Source organism: Zingiber officinale, chromosome 3B (genome assembly GCF_018446385.1).
Source record: "Zingiber officinale cultivar Zhangliang chromosome 3B, Zo_v1.1, whole genome shotgun sequence".
Lineage (NCBI taxonomy): Eukaryota > Viridiplantae > Streptophyta > Magnoliopsida > Zingiberales > Zingiberaceae > Zingiber > Zingiber officinale.
In genome coordinates, this window is record NC_055991.1 from 109,206,457 (window position 1) to 109,229,337 (window position 22,881).

The 22,881-nt window shown below is 39.5% G+C and overlaps 1 protein-coding gene across 1 annotated transcript; it reads left to right on the plus strand.

Moving 5' to 3' along the window:
- Positions 1-1,328: 1,328 nt before the first annotated feature.
- Positions 1,329-1,907, plus strand: LOC122055103. Its single transcript, XM_042616494.1, has one exon. The coding sequence runs from the start codon at positions 1,329-1,331 to the stop codon at positions 1,905-1,907; it is 579 nt and encodes a 192-aa protein (XP_042472428.1).
- The last annotated feature ends 20,974 nt before the right edge of the window (positions 1,908-22,881 follow it).

Genomic DNA, 22,881 nt, shown 5'->3' on the forward strand with positions numbered 1-22,881 from the left:
TATTGTTGACATATAACAAATGGACATGAACTAAATGGACTAATACTGTTCATACATAATGATAGTAACAATAACAGAACTCTTACAAACTAGATAGGCTGACACCACTCCCACTGGGACAGACACTAGATAGGCCAACATAATCCCCTTCAACCTGGACTCATTTGAGGCAATCTCAAATAGACCAACTTCAAGATTTTCAATTTGATCTATCATCGAAACTTCTTCAGAATCCTCTTTAGATTCTTCAAGATCCTTATCTGAGAACTCATGGTGAAGTAGCTCCACACACAACTATGAATATAAGGTTCTCCCTTTGGAGAGCCTCCATATATGGTGTGCTACCACCTTAGGATTCTCCAGCAGTGAACGAATCAACGCCCAGATCTTGTAATTATCCATGATTGGAAACTCTTCTTATTCGAGTTTCCAAGACTGGTAATCATCCATGTCATCTTTAAATTGAAATTAAATAAGCTAGTATAAAACAAACTAACCAGTACAAAACAGGTTTAATTTAATTTATATAGGCATAGAACCAACATTATTAATCAAGAAAAACAAATCTTCTTGATTTTCAGGAGTCTAAATCGACTGATCCATTTGATCGATTGATTGAGAATCTAGATCCTCAGCTCTATCCAATGTCCTCATTAGAACTAATCTAACTGGACTGGGATTTCTTTCTTATGTTCTGTTAATGTAAGCTCATTTAAGTCAATCTCAGACTTATTGAGCAAACTCAGGTCCATTTGATCAAACCAATATCTATTAGATTAAGTCTGACTCTTTAGAACAAATCTAATTATTTTAATCAAATATGACCTATTAGGCAATTTGATCAAATCTGGCCTATCAGAACACATAAACCATCACAAGGCTATCAACTATCAAAATGCACAAACATATCAACAACAACCATCACGAGGCTATCAACTATCTAGGATAGAAAAGATGCTTAAGGAAGTTCTCTCTGAGCAAAGAGAAATGAAGAATGAAATTAAGCAACTCACTCAAAAATGGATAACACTGAAAAGCACCAAAAGATGCAAGATAACCAAATTGCCTAGATAGTTTACTCCTCATCAAGAGCACCAGGAGCATTAAATCCAATGGAGTAGTGCAATCGAATCGAGTTGAGGAGCGGATGGACCTTGGGAGAACCCCAAGTGACTGCTCAAAAAGGGATTGACATTCAAGACGAGCTCTCTCCTCCCATACCAAATTGGGTTCAGAACCAAGATAATAAGGAGACTACCAAGAAGGTTGAAGGGACTCTTCCACTTCCACCATAAAGTTAAACAATTCCTTTTCCTCAAAGGCTAACGATGTCCCAAAAAGACGAAGAATTCTACAGATTTCTGAAAAAGGTCAAGGAGATCTGCATTGAGGTCCCTCTTATTGACGCCCTTCACCAAATGTCAAAGTTTTCCAAATTTTTTAAGGGGATAATGTCAAATAGAAGAAAGAAGGGAGAATTCGAGACTGTAGCATTGATAGAAAAGTGCAACGCGCTGTTCATGGCCACCACACCCCCAAAGCTCCAAGATCTAGGAAGCTTCTCGATACCTTGCAAGATAGGATCTGAATTCATAGATGAAGCTTTTTGTGATTTGGGGACAAGTATTAGCCTCATTCCATACTCAGTCTGTAATAAGCTAGGTCTCAAGAACTTGAAATTAACTACTATGACACTGCAATTAGCTGATCACTCATGCAAGTACCCTATGGGTATAATTGAAGACGTACCAATAGAGGTGGGTGGATGCATCATACCCACATATTTTGTTATCTTGGACATGGAGGAGGATCCCAAGATCCCGATAATCCTAGGAAGACCTTTCCTTGCAACTGCTGGAGCCATCATTGATGTGAAAAAGCCACAAGATATCTCTGGTGATTGCTAAGAAATGTTTAGAATTTGGTTTATCTGATTCTCCTAATTATGTCTCTTCTTTTTTGAGTAATACTAGCGGGTCTGATGCCTAAAGAATTGCAGAATGGAATTTTCATTCTCATGGGAGGCCGCTGGAGGCAATGCATGATCCGGCAAAACATGGAAGATGACCCCTAACCAGAAATGAGAAGTACTCTGCCCTGCAAGGGAAAAAATGAAGGAAAAAAGCTGAAGCATCAACCCTGGGAAGGGAATCCATGCCTCCATGGGTTTAGTTTATATTAACTGAGATGGGGTCGAGCTAAAGACCTAAAACAAGCGTTTCTTGGGAGGCAACCCAAGGGTTTTCTTTTTAGTTAGTTTCATTCATTACTTTAGTTTTCTTAGATACTTTACCTAATAAATTTTTCTTTAATATCTTTATTTTTAGGTTGTACGCAGCCTCCATGAGTTGGCCATGATCATTTCATGGGCATGGAGGCATCAAAAGAATCAAAGAGGAGAAAATTTAGCCGCTACACAAGCCAAGAAGTCGCCCGTGTGAACTCACACGCCTGTGTGATGCTGGCAGAGTAGGAAACACCATAAGTCGTGTGGATCCCACACGGTCATGTGGCCCTGGTAGTGAGGAAGAATAACATGACCGTGTGACTTCACATGGTCGTGTGAAGTCACTCGAGCAGAAGAAGACACGGGCCGTGTCAATTGGCACGGGCATGTGACCCCGACCGAGAAGAAGAAGAAAGGGGTCATGTCGGTTGACATGATTGTGTGAAGTCGGTAGAAAAGAGACTGTGCAGATCCCACATAGCCTAGCCCAATCATATTCTTTTAGGGCACGGGCGTGTGGAACCCCACACAGTCGTGCCCGCCAATTTTCCACCTCTTTTTCCCCCTAGAGCTCTCAAAGTGCTATCTTCCACCCTCACAATTCATCCCATTTAAGTTCAACCTCCCTATCATCCATAATGTCAAATCTCATCGAATGAAACACTCGCCCAAAAGACCTTAGAAATGTTGGGTTTTAGAGATGATGTGGATTGACTCCTTGAAAGAATAGGTTGGACTAACCTAATGAATATGAAGTACCCAACTTGCCCTAAAATTATTTCGGAAATCTTAAACTTCATAATGTTCAAGGAGGGGGGAAATTGAAATTTTGTTTGTTTAATGATGATTTTGAATGGACCCTTAGAGACTTTAATGTTTGTTATGATTTGCCTAGTGATGGAATATATACAATTCTACCTACACTTGAAACATCAAAAATATGACAACTAATCTTTGGGCAATCTCACTATAACCCCTACTGTAAAATACCGGAAATAGGCGAATATGATTAAGGGAATTTTTCGGAATTTTTGGAAATTTTTAGGGAATTTTTCGGAGCTCGTACGGATAAGTTCACGGGGATAAAAACGGGGCCCGGAAAAGCCTGTTTAGACTATCCTATTTAAATGAGGAAAAGTTTTATTTTTTCTTTTCCTTTTCTTTTTCTTTTTCCTTATTTTTATTCCTCCGTTTCTTTTCCTCTTCCGCGAGCCCGAGCCCTTCTCCCCGACGCCGCCGATTTTCCTCCTCTCTGCCCTAACCGCCGGCCGGCGGATTCCTCCTCTCCGAGAGCACAAAAACGCCGGCCACTTCTTCTCCCTTTCCTCCTCTCCTCTGCCGGAGCCCTAGCACCACCGCCCGACCGCCTGCCCGAGCCAAACTCCTCTCCTCTGCTTGCCCTAGCCACCCGACGCCGAGCCACTGCCGTCGGCGACGCACAGAGCAGCGCCGGTCATCTTCCTCCTTTCTCCCAAGTCCGACTTCTCTGTGCCCTTCTTCCTCTCTACCGTGTCTTGGCACAGCGCCGATCACCTCTCCCTCCGCCCGGAGCAGCGCTGTCGCCGGCCTTCCTCAGCCCTAGAGCTTTCCCTCCGATCGTCGAGCAGAGCTTCTGCCCTAGCCGAGCCCTGCTGAAGTTGTGCCCTTGCACTGCCGCCGGCCACAGGTTTGTTTCATCACAAGACTTAGGCTTTGTACCCTAACTGTGATTGGAATTAGGTACTCTTTCGATTTGAGGTTAGGGTACAGATCCAATCAGTAGCGTTTGGGCCTGTTGGATAACATCAAGTGTTGATTTTGAGTATTTTGATTTAGGAATCAGTAATTTCTGAGGTAGCTGCAGCTAGGAATTTTGGCAGTAGGTTCCTCAGGATTGGAGCCATTGTTTACCTTGAAATCCAGCAGCAAACGACTTGTTTTTCAGCAGCAAGCAGTGGCTATGATTTGAGGTAAGGGGTAGGAATTTGATATATTTTGTAGTTAGGTTCATGTGTAGTAATTTTGATACGTGATGTTGATGAATTAGGTTTATGTATCAAATTGGAGATAAATTGGATTTCTGGATGGTTAGATTGATCAGGGTTTTACCCTAATTTAGCCTTAAGAATTTTATTTAGCTATACATTTGGATTAGTTAAATAAAATATAATTGTATTGGTGACACAGGACTTTGATTCGAGACGAGTTTATCGATAGTTGGATTGGACTACCCTATTGGAGGCGGGTACTTTTGACTTATTGTCTTTGATATGCTTAGTAATGAAAATAATATGTTGCATTAATTGTGTTCCCTATTTATTTCGGTTAATCACTGCCCAATACATGTTACCTGTTTGATTGATTGTTTGATTGCATCTCGTATTGGTCTTGTAACTGATCTATCATGCTCATGGGTAGTGATATAACCACGTTTCACATGTTCAGGACCTAGGTTTGATACCTTATTGATCAGTATATCTTGATATGATTCATTCGCTTTTGTGCACATTATGATATGTCCAGAGGTTGGATTAGTATATTACCATGCTTAGTGACATGCACCATTTGCATGATCGCATGCTGTGCGATAGATTGCTCCATTATTGTCGAGCACATTGCCAGTTTCATCACTGTTCGGTGCTCCGTTGTGACGCTCATGGGTAGCGAGATACAGCGTGGTAGCACGTCAGTTTGACTCTTCCGGTGCTCCGTTGATCCGCTCAGGGGTAGTGTGACGCAGCGTGTAGCACGTTAGAGATTCCTCCCCGTCATAGCGTACCGGGAGTTGAGAGCATTGCGCTCCCCCATTTATGATTTGGGGTAGGAGTACGTATGTACTCCGACAGCATCCCGTCCACTCGATCACTCATCAGGAGTAGTGTTGCTGAGTGCACGGTTGTCACAGCCCTACCCACTTGGTCCCACTTTTGTTGTGAGTTGGCTGACTGGCGTCAGGGGTGACCATGACATTGGCATCATATGCATGATGCATTTATTGTTTGTGTTTGTGTTTGTTGCACTTATATGCTGCACATTGCTTGGATACCTTGATTGACATGCATACAGGTCTTCTATACCTTTCGGACTGTTTGTCCTTTTACCGGGTCCTGGTTAGTACAGATTCTCTCCTGTCTTCTTCGGTTTGTAGTTACCTTTATCTTTATCAGGAGACTGTACGCATGATTAGTGCTTGGTGTTATTTCTTTACTTTGCATATCAATTGTACCTGCTGAGTGTTGGACTCACCCCGCCTCCATTGTTGATATTTTCAGGTTGATGCTGTCAGGAGAGAGTTCCAGTTGCTGGTCCCTGCAGACCTCGAGGATGTGATTGGTTTTTCGTTTGGTTTCCTTTTCTGTTCTAGACTGTTTGCACTTGTTATGTGCTGGATTTATTTGCTTATGGGCATGATATAGATTTTATTATATCGATGGATTTGGATTTGGTTTTTATTCTACTACATGCCTGCCTGGACGGCAGAAGAGGTGAGTTCGTCGGATTTAAGTTTTACGAGTGTAGTGGAGTAGGGTGGATTTCGAGTCAGAGTATTATTTTACTGTTTGATTATCTTAACTGCGTGGTTGTGACAGCCAGAGGCTGAATAGATTATATATAACTGCGTGGTGATGTTTTATTTTATTGTTATTATTCCAGCCGCCTGTGGCTGAGTATTTAGTGCTTGTAGAAAATTTTGATTGTCCGTCGTACAGGGGAGATGCTGCCGAAATTTTCTCGGACAGGGACTCTTCTGGGGGCGTGACACCTACATTTGCAAGAGCACTAGGATCATTAACCCAATTTTCTGGTATGTCCAATTGATTATGAGAAATACGATATTTGGAAGGGGAGATAAAGAAGGAATACTGACACTTTCGGATTTGTATTGTTTATGGACAATGGTAGAAAATGTGTCAATAAATTCTAGTTATTTCTTTTTAAAGTACTTGATAACCTTAGGGAATGTCTCTTCTACTGCTCCTATTATTTTAGGAGGTATGCTCACTCATATGACACTAGTATTAGGCTACGAACTTGATAATTTAGAGATGATTGAAATTTTTTTTTGATTAGATTTAAATTCATGTTTAGCAATCAATATGATATGATGTGAGGAATACGGGTATAGTCTTGTGATCAAAAATAATTTCCCTCTTTGATTGCCTAACACAGAGTTAACCACGACTCGTGTTAAAGATAATTGGAAGTTGACTTTGGTAACTGATAACTAGCATTTTTATCGATTATTTTGGCTCTTAGACTTAGTTTTTTTTTCCTTCTCACATGCTTAATATTGTGTTTATGTTATGTTTTGTGAATAGAATTTATTTTGGACTTAAATATAAATTTCCTATAATTGTGGAATTTAATTGCATGTTTTTAATGTGGATTTGTAGGAAATTCAAAGAGTCATGGATTAGGATCGAGCTGGATCGAATTTGGCTTGATTTAGAGGTCAAATGGAGGAGATCAAGCTGAATTAATATGAACTGTTGATCAAGATCCAGTGAGATCATGCCCCTTCAGTCAGATCTAAGTTATCCAACCCTTCATCCAGATTTAAAGCGATCTTGACCGTTCATAGAGATCAAGGCATCAAGAGGTTCATCCAAGAAGTGGAGCTCCAATTCAAACCCAATCCAAAAGCCCACTCTTCAAGTTCAATTTCAAAAACCCAATTTTCCTTCTCTTATTGGATCCGGATCCGGATCTCATTCAAACCTCTCAACCCAAAATCCAAGATCCAAAACTCGTTAAGAAACTCCTTATTCTCTCCACGCACGGCGCAGTAGAATCTCTCCGCGCAAACTCTTCCTCTCGGCTTCGCTAGGGCTTGCAGACAACTTCTCCACAGCTCCCCTTTCCTTCCTTCTTCCTCACCACCGGTCGGCGGCTTCTTTCCTTTACTGTCGTCAGCCGGTCATCCACAACCCACACTTCTTCTTCTCATATTCCAGCAGCGAGCGACAGCGAGTTTGCTTCCAGTCGGCAGCAGCTTCGGCAGCGATTCCTGTCATCCACCTCACCGGAGGGGTTCTCGGGTGTTATCTCCACCTTCCAGCTACTTTCTGGCAGCTTCACCATCTAGGGTTCAGGTGGCAGAGTAAGAGGCAGCAGCAGTGGTTCATCTTTATCTCCGGCCAACTTCTAGCGAAGGGGTTCTTCGTTGGAAGATTCACATCATCGTTACCACAATGTGCAGCCACCAGCAGAGCTACTGTCCACTGGTTTTTGGGGGTTCCGGAGCCGGGTCTTCGTGTGACGACGAGGATAGTTGTTGGTAATGGAAAGTGAATGTGTGAATTGTGGTTGGATTAGTTTAGTTTTCTTAGTTTAATTTGGTTCATTGTTGAAATTTGCTTGTGTTGAAGTTCTTTCATTGAATGCTTGTATTGAATATGATTTTCCATGTTTGAATTGCACTTACTACGCTTAATTAGCTTCACGCCTACAATATGTTCGATGAAATGCTTCAACCAATAGTTAGGTTCAATTTAATGCATTTTAGTTTGATTAATTCTTGCTTTATCTTGTTCTTTTAATTTAGTTAAGTTCTAGTTTTGATCGAATGCAATTAAGTTAGGTTAGATTAAATTTCTTTAATGCTTTAGGGTTCGTTAAATGCTTACTTTATTTCATGTTATTTTCTACAATTGTAGTTAAATTAGATTTAGCTTTATTACTTGCATTGTCTTTCATTATTTAGATTAGATTTCATTTGATGTTTCGCTATTTCGATCCTTAGTTTAATCGTGTTGATGATTAACCCATAGCGTAAAGTGACAATGCATTGTTGATTAATTGTTGGCACCTAGTTAGATTTCATTCCAGCATTAGATTAGTTTCCTACATGTTCTGCTTTTCATTCGTAGGATTTAGAATCAAAATCCAAAACCTCCAATTTTATATCAAAAATCCCAAAAATAGAAATAACATACGATCATAAGTTTACCATCCTATCGTTACTTTCATTGGCGGACGACCCGAGTCATTTCTATACTACATTAGCGTAGAAGGGGTTTGGTGCTTCATTGTTTGATACCCAATTCATGACAAAATTGGATTGTAATCAAATTGGCGCCGTTGCCGGGGAATCAAGTAGCGGTGTTTGGTAATCTTAGGATTATTTTTCTATTTTCTCTCTTTTCTTGTTTCTATTTTTTATGGTTGCAAAAATTCAAAAATATTGTTAGGGGCTTAATTATTTCCTCTCTTGTATGCATGTGTGTTATCTTGTATATTTTCCTGTGCCTTTTGATGGTATTTGCATGAGTGTTTCAGGTAAGACCAGGAAATCTCTTGTGTGTTATCAGTAGTTCCAGAATTTTAGTGTGATCAGAACCTCAAACTTGATGAGTAAAATGGAGAACACTGAAAAGACTCTCAGAGAGCTTTGGGCACCAGATTTGTCGGTTGATTCATTTTGCATCAGATATTCTGATTTGGAGGCTGACTTTGAGTTATGGAAAATTATTCATCTTATACCAAAGTTTCATGGACTTTCTGGTGAAGATCCCAACAGACATCTGCAAAAATTGGATATGGTGTGCTCTTCATGGAATCCACATGACATATTAGAAGAAGATGTCAGACTTAGAGCATTTCCATTCTCATTGGCGGATTCAGCAAAGGATTGGTTGTACTATCTTCCACCTAATTCTATCACCAGCTAGTTTGAAATGAAGAGAATATTTCTGGCGAGGTTCTTTCCTGCTTCTAGGATTACAGCTATTCGGAGGAGTATTTATGGAATCTAACAATTCACAAGAGAACCGTTTCAAGATTATTGGGAGAGATTTAAAAGACTTGTTGCTAGTTGCCCTCAGCACCAGATTAGCGATCAGCTACTGATTATATACTTCTATGAGGGATTACTTCCTATGGACAGGAGTATGGTTGATGCAGCTAGTGGAGGTGCTCTAGTTAACAAGACATCTACATAGGCTAGAGAACTTATCGAGATTATGACTACAAATTATCAGCAATACTTATCTAGACCGACGATTATCGAGAATGTTCATACCTTTGCCAATGTACTCCCTACCAGGATCCAGTATTTTCAGCCGAATCCTCAGTCTTATCAGATCCATCAATAGGACAGGTATAATTTAATTGAAGGATTCGGATATGGAAATACACAACAAGGAACTTCTGAGTGGCCCTAGTCTTACCAGCCTTACTTTCAGCACCATCAGCCTGAGCAGGATTTTAGGGAGCAGTCACAACAATTTTGTCAACATCAAGAAACTCAATTCAAGCCAAGAACACATTCATCGACATAGATACAGTTGCATTCAGATCAACCTATTGCGTCAATTCCTAAGGAGATGGATTGTAGAGTTTGTGATATTCCTGACTTTTATTCTGCTACTCTACATGACTCTTCTAGTTTTTTGTATCATGATATTGTAGTTGATTTTGATATTATTGTTGTCGATGATATTGTTGTTCTAGATAGTCTTGATGTTGCAGGTATAGGAGATAATGATGGAAGTGTAGGGGAGACCCAAGAATGGCTTCCAATGACTATTTTACCATTTGAGCCAGTTGAGCCTGCTATTTTACTTAGTGACGATGGAAGTGTAGGGGAGACCCAAGAATCACTTCCAATAACTATTCTACCACCATTTGAGCTAGTGGAGCCTACTATTTTACTTAGTGACGATGGAAGTGTAGGGGAAACTCAAGAATCACTTCCTTTGAGTGCACGACTTCTTGATCCAGAGCTAGTTCTTTTACCGGTCCAAGAAAATGCCACATTCACTATTTTAGAGCCTCCAGGTACCTTTGAATATGGTAAGGATAATATTTCTTCTGAATCTTTAGGAAATACCATGGAGGTAGTTCATTTTGATTGTTTTGAATGTGACATATCTTTTGATTCATGCTTTGTTGATTTTGATATTGTTTATAGCCCATCTCACACAACATACGTGCAAGAATTGCATCCTCTTTTTAGTGCACAAGATTTCTACAGATATTTCATTTGTAGTAAATCATGCAAGGATGCATTCTACCAGTTTAAGAATGTAACGACCTGGTCCCTTAGCCCCTTGGGCGGCCCAACTGGCGACCCATTTGGCGAACCCTTAGCGGTCCCTTGGGTGACCCAACTGGCAGACCAACTGGCAATCCCTAATGTCGTCGACCGATGACCCTCGGTCGTGCCGTTACTCACTAGGTCTTTCAGGATTCATAAACTCTAGTACTTAACCTGGAGGTTTGGAGTTCAAATCCTGGGGAAGGCAAAAATCCAGTTCCCAGGGGTGGAAAGACCTTGTGAGTAACGACACATGCCCGAGGGTTGTCAGTCGACGACATAAGGAGTCGCCCGTTGGGCCGCTAGTGGGGCCGCCCAAGAGACCGCCAAGGGGCCGCCAAATGGGCCGCCAGTTGGGTCGCCCAAGGGGCCGAGGGGCCGGGTTGCTACAAAGAAAGCCCTAACTCTCTATGCAATAATGAAGTTTCTGGAGTGAACACTCAACTGAACCGTCTTTGGCCACCAGAGAAAATTTTTAAGGAGTTAAAGGTGGAGGGAGCAATCCTCACTTCATCTACATTCATCCCACTTCCAGAAACTTCTGGAACTGAATCGGCTCCGACCACCAGAATTTCAGGGGAGTCTGTTTCATCTCACTTTTACATTTTCTTTTTGCTTGTATATATTTCTTTATTTTATTTGCGTTATTTGCTTTTGCTTTATAGTTCATTTTTAGTTTGTCTAGTCGAGTTTTCGTAATAAATTTTCTATGCATTCTTTTTATCATTTTAGAAAATGTGAAAGTTAGTTAAATTTGATTGTCAAGTTTGATGATTTATTGTCATGATTGGATTCTTGGATTGCATGTGATTACAACTTGATGATGGATTCTATGTTGGTAGATTGAGATGATAATTTTGATATACCAAATTGAGGATATTTTTAAGCTTATTATTCCTATTGATGTGTGATGCACTTGTGGTTAATGCTACTCTAGAACTTGCTTAATTCTTTCGAGACAACATTATCATAGGTTTACATGATTTTTATGAAGGCTATCTCACTTTCTTTTATTCATTCTTTTGTTATCACATGCTTCTTGAATAAAATCCATATCATCCATCATATCGTTCTTTTTTCTCTTCCATTTATTATTATTTATTTCACTCTCTTACTCTCTTGGGATGTGGATATTTTTGGATATTACATGATGAGTGTTTTGCCTTAGACGGACAAAAATTTAAGTGTGGGGGGAGAGAAATAACTTAGTGGAATTTAGGTGAAACATAGGTGAACCATGCTTGATCACCATAGGTGAACCATGCTCTTTATTATTTTAGTTGAGCTATTTAGGGGTGATTTTTGAGTTGTTGCATAACATGTTGAAAAAAAAAACAAAACAGTAAAGAAAAATAAAGAAAAAAAAACGATAAAGAAACAAAAACAAAAAAAAAATGAAAAGAAAAGGAAAATATCTTGACATGTTGTGCTATTTTGTATTCATTTATAGTAGAATTTTTATGAGTGAAAATTTTTACTTTAGCGATATTGAGATATTATTGTATATCATGTGTAGATTTTTAGTGTGAAATGCTAGAGTAGGAGTTGTTCACATTTTTATTGTATTGATGAAAGGTGATAGAATTTTTTGTGAGTAACAATCTTTATGGTAACAAAATTTGGATTTTATTGTAGATCATAAGTGAATGCTTATTGAAAAGCTATCATAGAGATTGTTCACATTTTTATTGAGTTTTTAGAGCTAGCTTGAAAGTTGGATGAGATAATTTTGGGGCATTATTTTCTTGTACTCATCTATGTAACGTTCCATTATGTCCTTGTCTTCCACCATTACCTTAATCTTTCTTATTGTCTTTTCTTACACTATTATTTGCTTGATTCATGCTTTTCTTACACAAATAATGTCTTTATTATTTTATTGTGCACTCTTATGTTTATAGTGGTGGAGAATAGAAGCAAAGCAAGCTATGGTAGTGCATAAATCATGAGTAGCTTGAATGAGCTCCACTATTACATATATATGTGAGGAGAGCCACCATTACTTGCCTTGTGAGGTTATTTTGTTATCATTTTCAATTTTTCGATTATGATTGAAGTTATCATGTTTGCTAATTAATGTATGAATTGAATCCATGAATGCTTTGGTCATTTGAATTGGACAATCCTAGGTAACTTTCCTTTCACTATTTTCTATGTATGATTGAGAATTGCTAGGGAATGCATCTTTAGTTATCTTTCTTGTTTTATTTACTTGCTCGAGACGAGTAAGAATAAGTGTGGGAGAGTTGATAACTAGCATTTTTATCGATTATTTTGACTCTTAGACTTAGTATTTTTTTTTTGCCTTCTCACATGCTTAATATTATGTTTATGTTATATTTTGTGAGTAGGATTTATTTTGGACTTAAATGTAAATTTCCTATAATTGTAGAATTTAATTGCATGTTTTTAATGTGGATTTGTAGGAAATTCAAAGAGCCATGGATTAGAATCGAACCGGATCGAATTTGGCTTGATTTGGAGGTTAAATAGAGGAGATCAAGTTGAATTAATATGAACCGTTGATCAAGATCCAATGAAATCCTGCCCCTTCAGTCAGATCTAAGTTATCCAGCCCTTCATCCTGATTTAAAGCGATCTTGACCATTCATAGAGATCAAGGCATCAAGGGTTCATCCAAGAAGTGGAGCTCCAATTCAAACCCAATCCAAAAGCTCACTCTTCAAGCCCAATTTCAAAAACCCAATTTTCCTTCTCTTATTGGATTCGGATCCGAATCTTATTCAAACCTCTCAACCCAAAATCCAAGATCCAAAACCCGTTAAGAAACTCCTTATTCTCTCCCCGCACGGCGCAGTAGAATCTCTCCGCGCGAACTCTTCCTTGCGGCTTCGCTAGGGCTTGCGGACAACTTCTCCACAACGCCCCTTTCCTTCCTTCTTCCTCACCATCGGCCGACGGCTTCTTTCCTTTACTGTCGTCGGCCGACCATCCACAGCCCACACTTCTTCTTCTCAGATTCCAGCAGTGAGCGACAGCGAGTTTACTTCCAGTTGACAGCAGATTCGACAGCGATTTTGGTCATCCACCTCACCGGAGGGGTTCTCCGATGTGATCTCCACCTTCCGGCTACTTTCTAGTAGCTTCACGATCTGGGGTTCAGGTGGCAGAGCAAGAGGCAGCGACGGTGGTTCATCTTCACCTTCGACCAACTTCCAACGAAGGGGTTCTTCATTGGAAGATTCGCATCATCGTTACCACAGTGTGCAGCCACCAGCAGAGCTACTGTCCATTGGTTTTTGGGGGCTCCGGAGCCGGGTCTTCGTGTGACGACGAGGATAGTTGTTGGTAATCGGAAGCGAATGTGTGAATTGTGGCTGGATTAGTTTAGTTTTCTTAGTTTAATTTGGTTCATTGTTGAAATTTGCGTGTGTTGAAGTTCATTCATTGAATGCTTGTATTGAATATGATTTTCCATGTTTGAATTGCACTTACTACGCTTAATTAGCTTCACGCCTACAATAGGTTCAATTTAATTCATTTTAGTTTGTTTAATTCTTGCTTTGCCTTGTTCTTTTAATTTATTTAAGTTCTAGTTTTGATTGAATGCAATTAAGTTAGGTTAGATTAAATTTCTTTAATGCTTTAGGGTTTGCTAAATGCTTACTTTATTTCATGTTATCTTTTATTTTCTGCAATTGTAGTTAAATTAGATTTAGCTTTATTACTTGCAATGTCTTTCATTATTTAAATTAGATTTCATTTGATGCTTCGCTATTTCGATCCTTAGTTTAATCGTGTTGATGATTAACCCATAGCGTAGAGTAACAATGCGTTGTGGATTAATTATTGGCACCTAGTTAGATTTTATTCCAGCATTAGATTAGTTTCCTACATGTTCTGCTTTTCATTCGTAGGATTTAGAATCAAAACCCAAAACCCCCAATTCTATATCAAAAATCCCAAAAATAGAAATAACAAACGATCCTAAGTTTACCATCCTATCGTTGCTTTCGTTGGTGGATGACCCGAGTCATTTCTATGCTACATTAGCATAGGAGGGGTTTGGTACTTCATTGTTTGATGTCCAATTCATGAAAAAATTGGGTCATAATCGGTAACTAAACAACCTAACCCTCTCCCCTCTCCAGTTCCCAAAAGTATTTATTTAGTTAGTCGAGACCTTCTTAGATTTAATTTCTATGAGTTTCGTCCCATTATTGATACCCTTCATCATGATTTGGAACAAAATAATTGTTGGATTGCGGGGCCGACTAGAAGGGGGGTTGAATAGCCTAAAAAATTAAACACAAAACCTTTCTCGAACTTTCTTAGACTAACACTTGCATAAATTAACTAAATAGAAAATAACAAAAAGAAGAGGCACCGGATTTGACTTGGTTACAAACAAGAAGGTTGTTAATCCAAGGAAGATGATCACACTAAAAACTCCTTTAGGCAGAGAAACCTCTTACAATGATGAAGTGCAGAAATAAAGAAGCTAACTAGAATTTGAGCATACAAGAGTTGGAAGTGAATTGCTTGAGTTGTTTTAAAGCTTCTAGAACAAGACTGTATTTATAGCCTTGGTCGGGGCGCCCCGAAGGGGTTCCGGGTGCCCTGGGGGGATAAAACTTTATCCTTCAACATTCATATCGCGATATTAACGCGATCTGGTAAAAAAGTCAACTCCGGGCGCCCGGAAGGGTTCCGGGCACCCTGGCTGGGAAAGTTAACCCCGTTGACTTTTTCCCTAGCCCGGGTCTTCAGCTCCGGCTCCGTTCGCCTCAGACCGAGTCTTCCGCTCGCTTGGGTGATCTCTGCCATCCGAAATAGGACTCACCCGAACCCAACTTTCGATCTTCTTGAGCAGGCTTCCACTACGGCTTCTCGTCCCTCGGAATCGCCACGTGCTTCCTTCTCGTCCGCCAGTGTACTCATCCGTAGTCTTCGTCTCTTAGTCGCACCCCGTGCCGACCTTCTCGCTAGCTGCGTCTCTTGCTCCTCGAGCAATCTTCTGCTCCGGCTTCTTGTCCCTCGGAACCACCGCACACTTCCTTCTCGTCCGCCGGTGTACTCTTCAGCAAGCGCCTCGTCCCTCGGATGCACCGCGTGCCATCCTTCTCGCTAGTTGTGTCTTCCGCTCGATTACATGTGCTCCTAAGCTCCTGCACACTTAGACACAAAGTTATAAACACATAGGACCTAACTAGGACCTAACTTAACTTGTTGTTCACACCAAAACAACCTTGGGGTTCCAACAATCTCCCCCTTTTTGATGTGAGCAACTCAAATTAAGGTAGGGTAAAAATAGACATAATAATAAACTAACTAATTTTACAATTAGGTACAAATTGATAAAAAAAATTGTCTACCTCCCCCTAGACTTATACTTTTCCTTTTCCTTCTCCTCCTTTGATCACATAAAAGAATGAGGTTCCGAAAAAAGAATCTAAGGGTTAAAAAACATTTCTAACTTTCTTAAAAAATTCTAAGTTGAATAAACTCTAAGTTAGAGAATTTTCAATAATTTTCAGTAAAATATATTCTAAGTTAAATAATTTCTAAGTAAAATTTTTAGGTAAGTAAATTTTTTTTTAAAAAAAATCCTGACTTAGGAAATTTTGCAAAAATATTTTTGAAAATTTTTCTAAGTGACGATTTTAAGCAAAAATTTCTAATTAAAAAAAACTGTAACTTTTAAGTAAGTTTTACGCAAAAAAATCTTAAGAAAAAAAATTTTAAAGTTTTTTTTAAAATGTTTAAAAACTTTTCAAAGCATTATTAAATTTTCATCTTAATGCTTTTATCAGAAAGTTAATTGAACATTTTATTTCAATATTTTGGCTTCCAGGTCGTGGCGAGGCACTAGGCCTTCTTGGTTATTGAAGCAACAACCACTTCCTTAGACAAAGCCTCATAAAAAAATTTTAATGTCTAATTTTCTCGCTGAAAGCTCTAAATCTAATTAGTTCAAGTTCATGTCAGACAGGACTTTGGAATCCAATATAGGTTCCAGCCTATTGGATTGACTAGGAATTTCTTAGGGGCATTTTTCTTTGAAATATTTCTAATCTGTCCCTTATGATATAGAAAATACCAATTTAAATTGCTGTATTTTCTAAAATATATTTTATTTGAACATGCATGGTTTTTTAGACTATCTATTTGCATTTTCAAATTATTATTTTCTTATTTCAATTTTTCATTTTCTAGTTTTGATTTGTCTAAATCTTCTAGAGGGCAAGATTTAGCAAGTATTACTTTTACATTTTTATTTTCTCTTTCTAATTTGCAGCAATCTTTTGTTAATAATTTAACGAATTTAAAAAGTTTATCGGGAGGAAGAGATCGTACCTGACTTACCTTGTCGATCTCGTTGTTCGTGTCTCCCCCTAAACTGCTGCTATCTTCTGATATGGCTCCCCCTTCATCGATGCTCTCGATGCTCATTTCTGAAGAGCTTGACTCACAGTCGTCATCTTGGTGACTCGCCATTAATGCAAGTCCGGAGAACGCCTCGACTTCCGATCGGACGACGTATCATCCCACGTCGCCTTTAGGGCCTTGCACTTTTGGAAAGACTTCTTACCTTTATCCTTGTCCTTGTTCTTTAGCTTGGGGCAGTTGTCTTTGATGTGCCCTTCTTCGTCGCAGTGGTAGCAGTGGATGGTCCTTTTCTTTTTCCCCTGTGGATGGTTAGATTTCCTAGATTTACAAAGATTCTTAAACTGTCTTACCATCATTACCATTTATCACCGAGAGAATACTTCGACTCAGGTTTGTCTCTCGATGCTTTGAGGGTGACGTTGTTCTTGGGCTCCTAGGTACCTACACATCTTGATTCGTGCACTTCAAATGTAGAAAAGAATTCTTCTAATGAAATTTTTTCTAAGTCTTTTGAAATATAAAAGGCATCTACTAGTGACACCCATTTTGAATTTCTCGGAAAAGAATTTAACACGTACCTGAGTGAATCTCGGTGACTTACCTTTCTCTGAGATTCGAAAGTCCGGTGATGATTTCTTTAATTCTCGAGTGCAGATGTGCAACTGTCTCGTCTTCCCCAAGTCGTAGGCTAGTGAGCTGATTGCGAAGTAGATCTCGTCTAGCAAGTTTAGCTTCGGACGTCCCTTCGTGCAGCTCGAGGAACTTCTCCCAAAGTTCCTTCGCGGAGTTGTAGTTGCCGATTTGGTTGACTTCTTGTGGTGGAAGAACGCTTAGCAGATGGTATTCTGCTTTTCCGTTCACCACGTAGTCGGTATGCTCCTTTTTCGTCCATTGATATTTTTCTTTGCCCTCTGGAGCTACAAAATCAAATTCCATTATTAAAATTAACTCAAAATCTGTTGTAAAAAATACCTGCATTCGCTTTTTCCAGGTAGCGAAATCCCCTTCCAATTTTGGCGGGTAGATACTTGGTCCGACCATTATCTTTGCTTCGATTGACGGTTAGTCCTCCTGAAGTGCCTTGGCTCTGATACCACTTGTTGGATTGCGACGACCGACTAGAAGGGGAGTTGAATATCCTGAAAAATTAAACGCAAAACCTTTCTCGAACTCTCTTAGACTAACACTTGCATAAATTAGCTAAACAGAACATAACAAAAAGAAGAGACACCGGATTTGACTTTGTTACAACCGGGAAGGTTGTTAATCCAAGGAAGATGATCGCACTAAAAACTCCTTCAGGCGGAGAAACCTCTTACAACGATGAAGCGCAGAAATAAAGAAGCTAACTAGAAATTGAGCGTACAAGAGTTGGAAGTGAATTGCTTGAGTTGTTTTAAAGCTTCTGGACCAAGGCTGTATTTATAGCCTTGGTCGGGGCGCCCCGAAGGGGTTTCAGGTGCCCTGGTGGGGATAAAACTTTATCCCCCAACGTTCAGATCACGTTTGACGTGATCTGGTCAAAAAGTCTACTCCGGGCGTCCGGAAGGGTTCCGGGCACCCCGGCTGGGAAAGTCAACCCTGTTGACTTTTTTCAACCCGGGTTTTCTGCTCCGGCTCCGTTCGCCTCAGACTGAGTCTTCCGCTCGCTTGGGTGATCTCTGCCATCCGGAATAGGGCTCACCCGAACCCAACTTTCGGTCTTCTCGAGCAGGCTTCCGCTCCGGCTTCTTGTCCCTCAGAATCGTCGCGTGGTTCCTTCTCGTCCGCCAACGTACTCCGCAATCATGCCCACCAATGAAATTAGTTGATAGAATTAGGCGAGTGCACTAGGGATTATGAATCACTATAGGAACACATGGATTTAGATTGTGACATTTTACTCGAGGACAAGCAAAGGTTCAAGTCTAGGAGTGTGATGTGCGTAGATTGTATACACCTTTACATATGTTTTGATACACATTGAAGTATTTTTCTTGTGATTAATTTATGCATACCCCTTGTCATATTTTTAGTTTAATTACTCTTCTTTGTTGAAGATTTGCTCTTTGTGTGTATTTCTACTTATAGGAACTGCTTTCGGAGCAGAAACGATGTTCCTCGACGAACTAGAGAGCAACCATAGGCCATTGACACCGGCCATGTGACGCCACACGACCGTGTGGTCGGTCCAAGAACAAACCAGCACACGACGGTGTGATCCCACATTGTCGTGCAACTCATCCAGAGGCAAAGAAGCACATGACCGTGTGATTCTACACAACCATGCAACTCATCCAGAACTGAAGAAGAACACAGTCATGTGAAACCACAAGACCATGTCACCTAACTAGAAGCCAAGGCGACTTCGGCCTTGTGGATCTCACACGGCCATGGCACGGGTTGTGCCAGGCCCGTGCCCTATACTATATAAAGGGATCTTTGCCCCTTTTCGAGGGGAGGAAGGGTCTCCCCTAAAGAGGATTATCTTGGTGTCGTTCCACGCCATTCTCGTGCTCAGTTCAATGATCCAAGGCCAGTTCTGTCATCCCATAGACTTCGGAAGTGAAGTGTTGGATTCAAATATTACTCAACGAGATTGGATAAGCTTTCCTCTCCCTCTTTCTTCTAGTTGGGTTTGCATGCATTCTTTCTTCATGTCTTTGGATTCCTTCCTTTCTGATATGGAGTAGATCCATTGTTCTAGGATTAAGAGAGTAGGTGTGATTGAGTATTGATGTAATAACTCATGGATATTTCTTTTTCTTATCTATATGATATTACCTTGCCCTGTATCTATTTGATCTAATGTGTATGAGATTTGTTTGTACTTTATTATCATGTTAGATTGAGTGTTTGTGTAGGGATTGTTGATCTCGTAGAAGGAGTACCCTAGATCGTATAATCGAGGGGCCCTAGTGATAGGGGTAACCCGTTTATGAACGTCTAGGATGCTCCCTTGAAAGTGTTGGGTCCAAAATGTAGCTAGAGGGGGGGGGGGGGGGGGGGGGGAATAGCTCGGTGCGATCTTCGTGCTTGACGTTGCTCGTTTCTTCAGAGATATGCAGCGAAAATATAAGAAACAACATGCCCTCATCTTTGGGCACACATCAACAACATGCCCTCATCTTTGGGCACACATCAAGAACAAACTCTCCCCCTGAAGAGTTACCCAATGTTGTTTACAACTTCACTCGTTGCTCATAACACAATAATGAAGGTCTCATACCCTTCATTATCATCAATTTGCTCATCTGTGAGCAATAACCACTTGAATTACCACTTGAAATAATGAGGATATCCACTCCCCATTTCAAGTTCAAATGCTCATTCATGAGCATTTTCTCTAAAGAAGGTTAACCACCCTCCAAGGTTCATAAAAAATAATTTTTCATGTCTTTAAAGAGTCCCTCCCCCTAAAGACATGGTGGTAACTTCTGTCATTGCACCAACAATGACTTGGAATCCCTAAACCTTAAGGAAACCCAAATTTAGAAGTTTTGAGGTTCAAATGTTCAAAATTTGAAACAAACCTCAACCTAAACTTCAAATTAGTCTTCCTTAACCAATCCATCCTTGTTTTCAACATGAAAACACCCTTTTTATATATACAAATGTATTTTGAGGGGTTTGGAATGATTACATTGACTAAACAAGGTTCAAAATGCTGAAATCAGGCTTTCTCAGCCAGAATCAGAATCCTGGATCGATTGGAGTTGGGTTCCAATCGATTGAACCTAGCAGAATCGATCCACTGATCGATTCAAGATGTGTAGATCGATCGGTTGATCGATCCAGCGAGCTTCTGCTCGCAAGAATTGCCTTCTGAATAGATCCACTAATCGATTCAGACACTACAATCGATCCATGGATCGATCGGAGCTCTGATAGTTGCTAAATTTCAAATTCAGCCAACTTCAGAAACCCCTAGAAAATTCTACAAAAATCTAAAAATCATGAAATTTCGTGTAGACATTATTTAGGGCATACTTTATCATGGAAAAATAGTTTTCTATGAAAATACATCATATTTTCAAAGATTGACACAAGCTTGAAAACTTGCTAAAACTTTAGCGTTTTCTTCAAGTTTGTGTCTAATTATTCAATGGTGATTACTATCAAAAGATAGCCTTCAACAAGGTTTTCCAAAAACCTTTTAAAATAATTTTCAAAACCAATATCCCATCACATTCCTTGGGCTTAATGCACATGACTTGTGCATTAGCTTTCCCAATGATGGGAAAACACATAACTATGTGTTTTGATGACCCTAAAACTCAAAAGAATGCACTAAATCAGCATCTTGAGTTTTATTCATCTTCCTAACATCTCACTTGTATCTAATGTGCACTAAAACACATACAAGTCAACTTATAGTCCTTGTGAGATGTGAGATTTTGGTTTTGTCCTATTCTAGGGATCATGCATATCTATGTAGGCATTTTAGAGATATTAGACATCCACCTAGGATGTCACTTGTTAATAAGTGTTGTTAAATGTCATTTGTCCTTAATTACAAGGAATTAAACTTAATGCATGATTATGTTATGACATACATCAAAAGGAAATAATTTTCAAAAGAAAATATCCTATAACTACATGATGTATGAATGTCATGACATGGTATTTTTGAATTTTTCATAATAAAACATGAATGCAAAAATAGACATGATGTCATGGCATATGATGGGCAAACAACCATGGCAAGGTTTAGCATAAATAAGATATACCTAGATTTCCTTTTTAAGTATCCTTAACCACTTAGCTAACTCAAAATATACCACTTGTTTTAACTTAAAACGTTAAACCTAGATTGCCCTAAATGCTTCAAAGAAATGTCAAAACCTAAATTGACATTTCTAGTTCTCTTGATTTGTTTATGCCACTTAAAAATTAAGCATATCCTCAAATGTTGGCATATTCCATTTTTCCTCAAGAGTAATCACATAAATCAAGGTCCAGATTGCCTTAAATTTCTAAGAGAATACCAAAATCCCAACTTGGTATTTCTCTAGGTTTTCCCAATTTATGCCATTTTAAGATAAAATCAATTTTTCCACCATTAGGCACATTTTACTCTTTTAAGGAGTAAATAATAATTCCATTTCATTTTCAAAGGTTAACAAAAACCTTGAAAATGCTCCTTGAGTGTCAATTTCCTCTAAGTTGGGTTAACTACCCTTCTAATCGGAGTTGACACTCTCTAACCCATTTATGGGGTAGAGAAGATGCTCCTAGGAACCCAACACCTATTGGTGCTCCTTGGATGCTTTAGGTACTCACTAGGGATAACTTGCCTAGATACCTTCCTAGTGACCTTGTTGGGCTTCTTAGAAGCCTTGGCCACATTTTCTAGGTCAACTCTAGGGATAGCCTCCCTTGTGACCTTGTTAGTGACTTTCTTAGACTTCTTCGAAGTCTTAGTCACTTTGGTTGCAAAGATACTTCTAGGGATATCTTCCCTTGTATCCTTGACTTGACCTCTAGACTTAGGGTTTGTTCCATAACTATATGGAACCCTATGATAACTAGGCACATCATTTTTTGCTTTGGTTTTGTATCCCAAACCTCTATGGCCATTTGATGGCTTTTGTACCCCTAAACCTAGGTTATGCTCATTTTTCCCTAATAGGATATTTTTCAATCTTTTTAGGGTCTTTTCTAATTTATCAAGTCTTGACCTCAAGACTTGATTTTCCCTCACTGAGTCCTTAGTATTTGATTTTTCATTTGATCCATGAGCATTTTTATTCTTGGGCTTGTATCTATTATCCTTAGTGTTCTTGCCCAAATGTCTATCTACCTTCCTAACCTTAGGTTGGGTAGTCTTGGCATGTAGGGCCACATGCTTTTCCTTAATGCCCTCATGCTTTCTATTCTTATGATAAATTGCATTAAAATGATAAAAATTAGAACTATCATGATTTTTACCATAACGTAAAGGGGTAGGCTCAATAAATGTTACCTTCTTCTTTACCTTGGAGGCTCCCCCTTGACTAGTGCCTCCTTGAGCCTTGACCATCTTCTTCCCCTTGGGGCATTGACTTCGGTAATGCCTTTTTTTTTGACACAAGAAGCACACAATGTGCTCCTTGCTCATCTTTGTCCCGGGGGTGGTCTCCTTGGGCTTCTCCTTGTAATTTTGTGTCACTTGACCCTTCTTCTTGGCCAAGTTGGGACACTTGCTCTTGTAGTGCCCACTTTCCCTACACTCAAAACATATTATATGATTTTTATTTTTAATTGAAACATTTATACATTCTTGTGTAGGGATGGCACTTGCTCCTTCATTTGATATTTCTTGAAT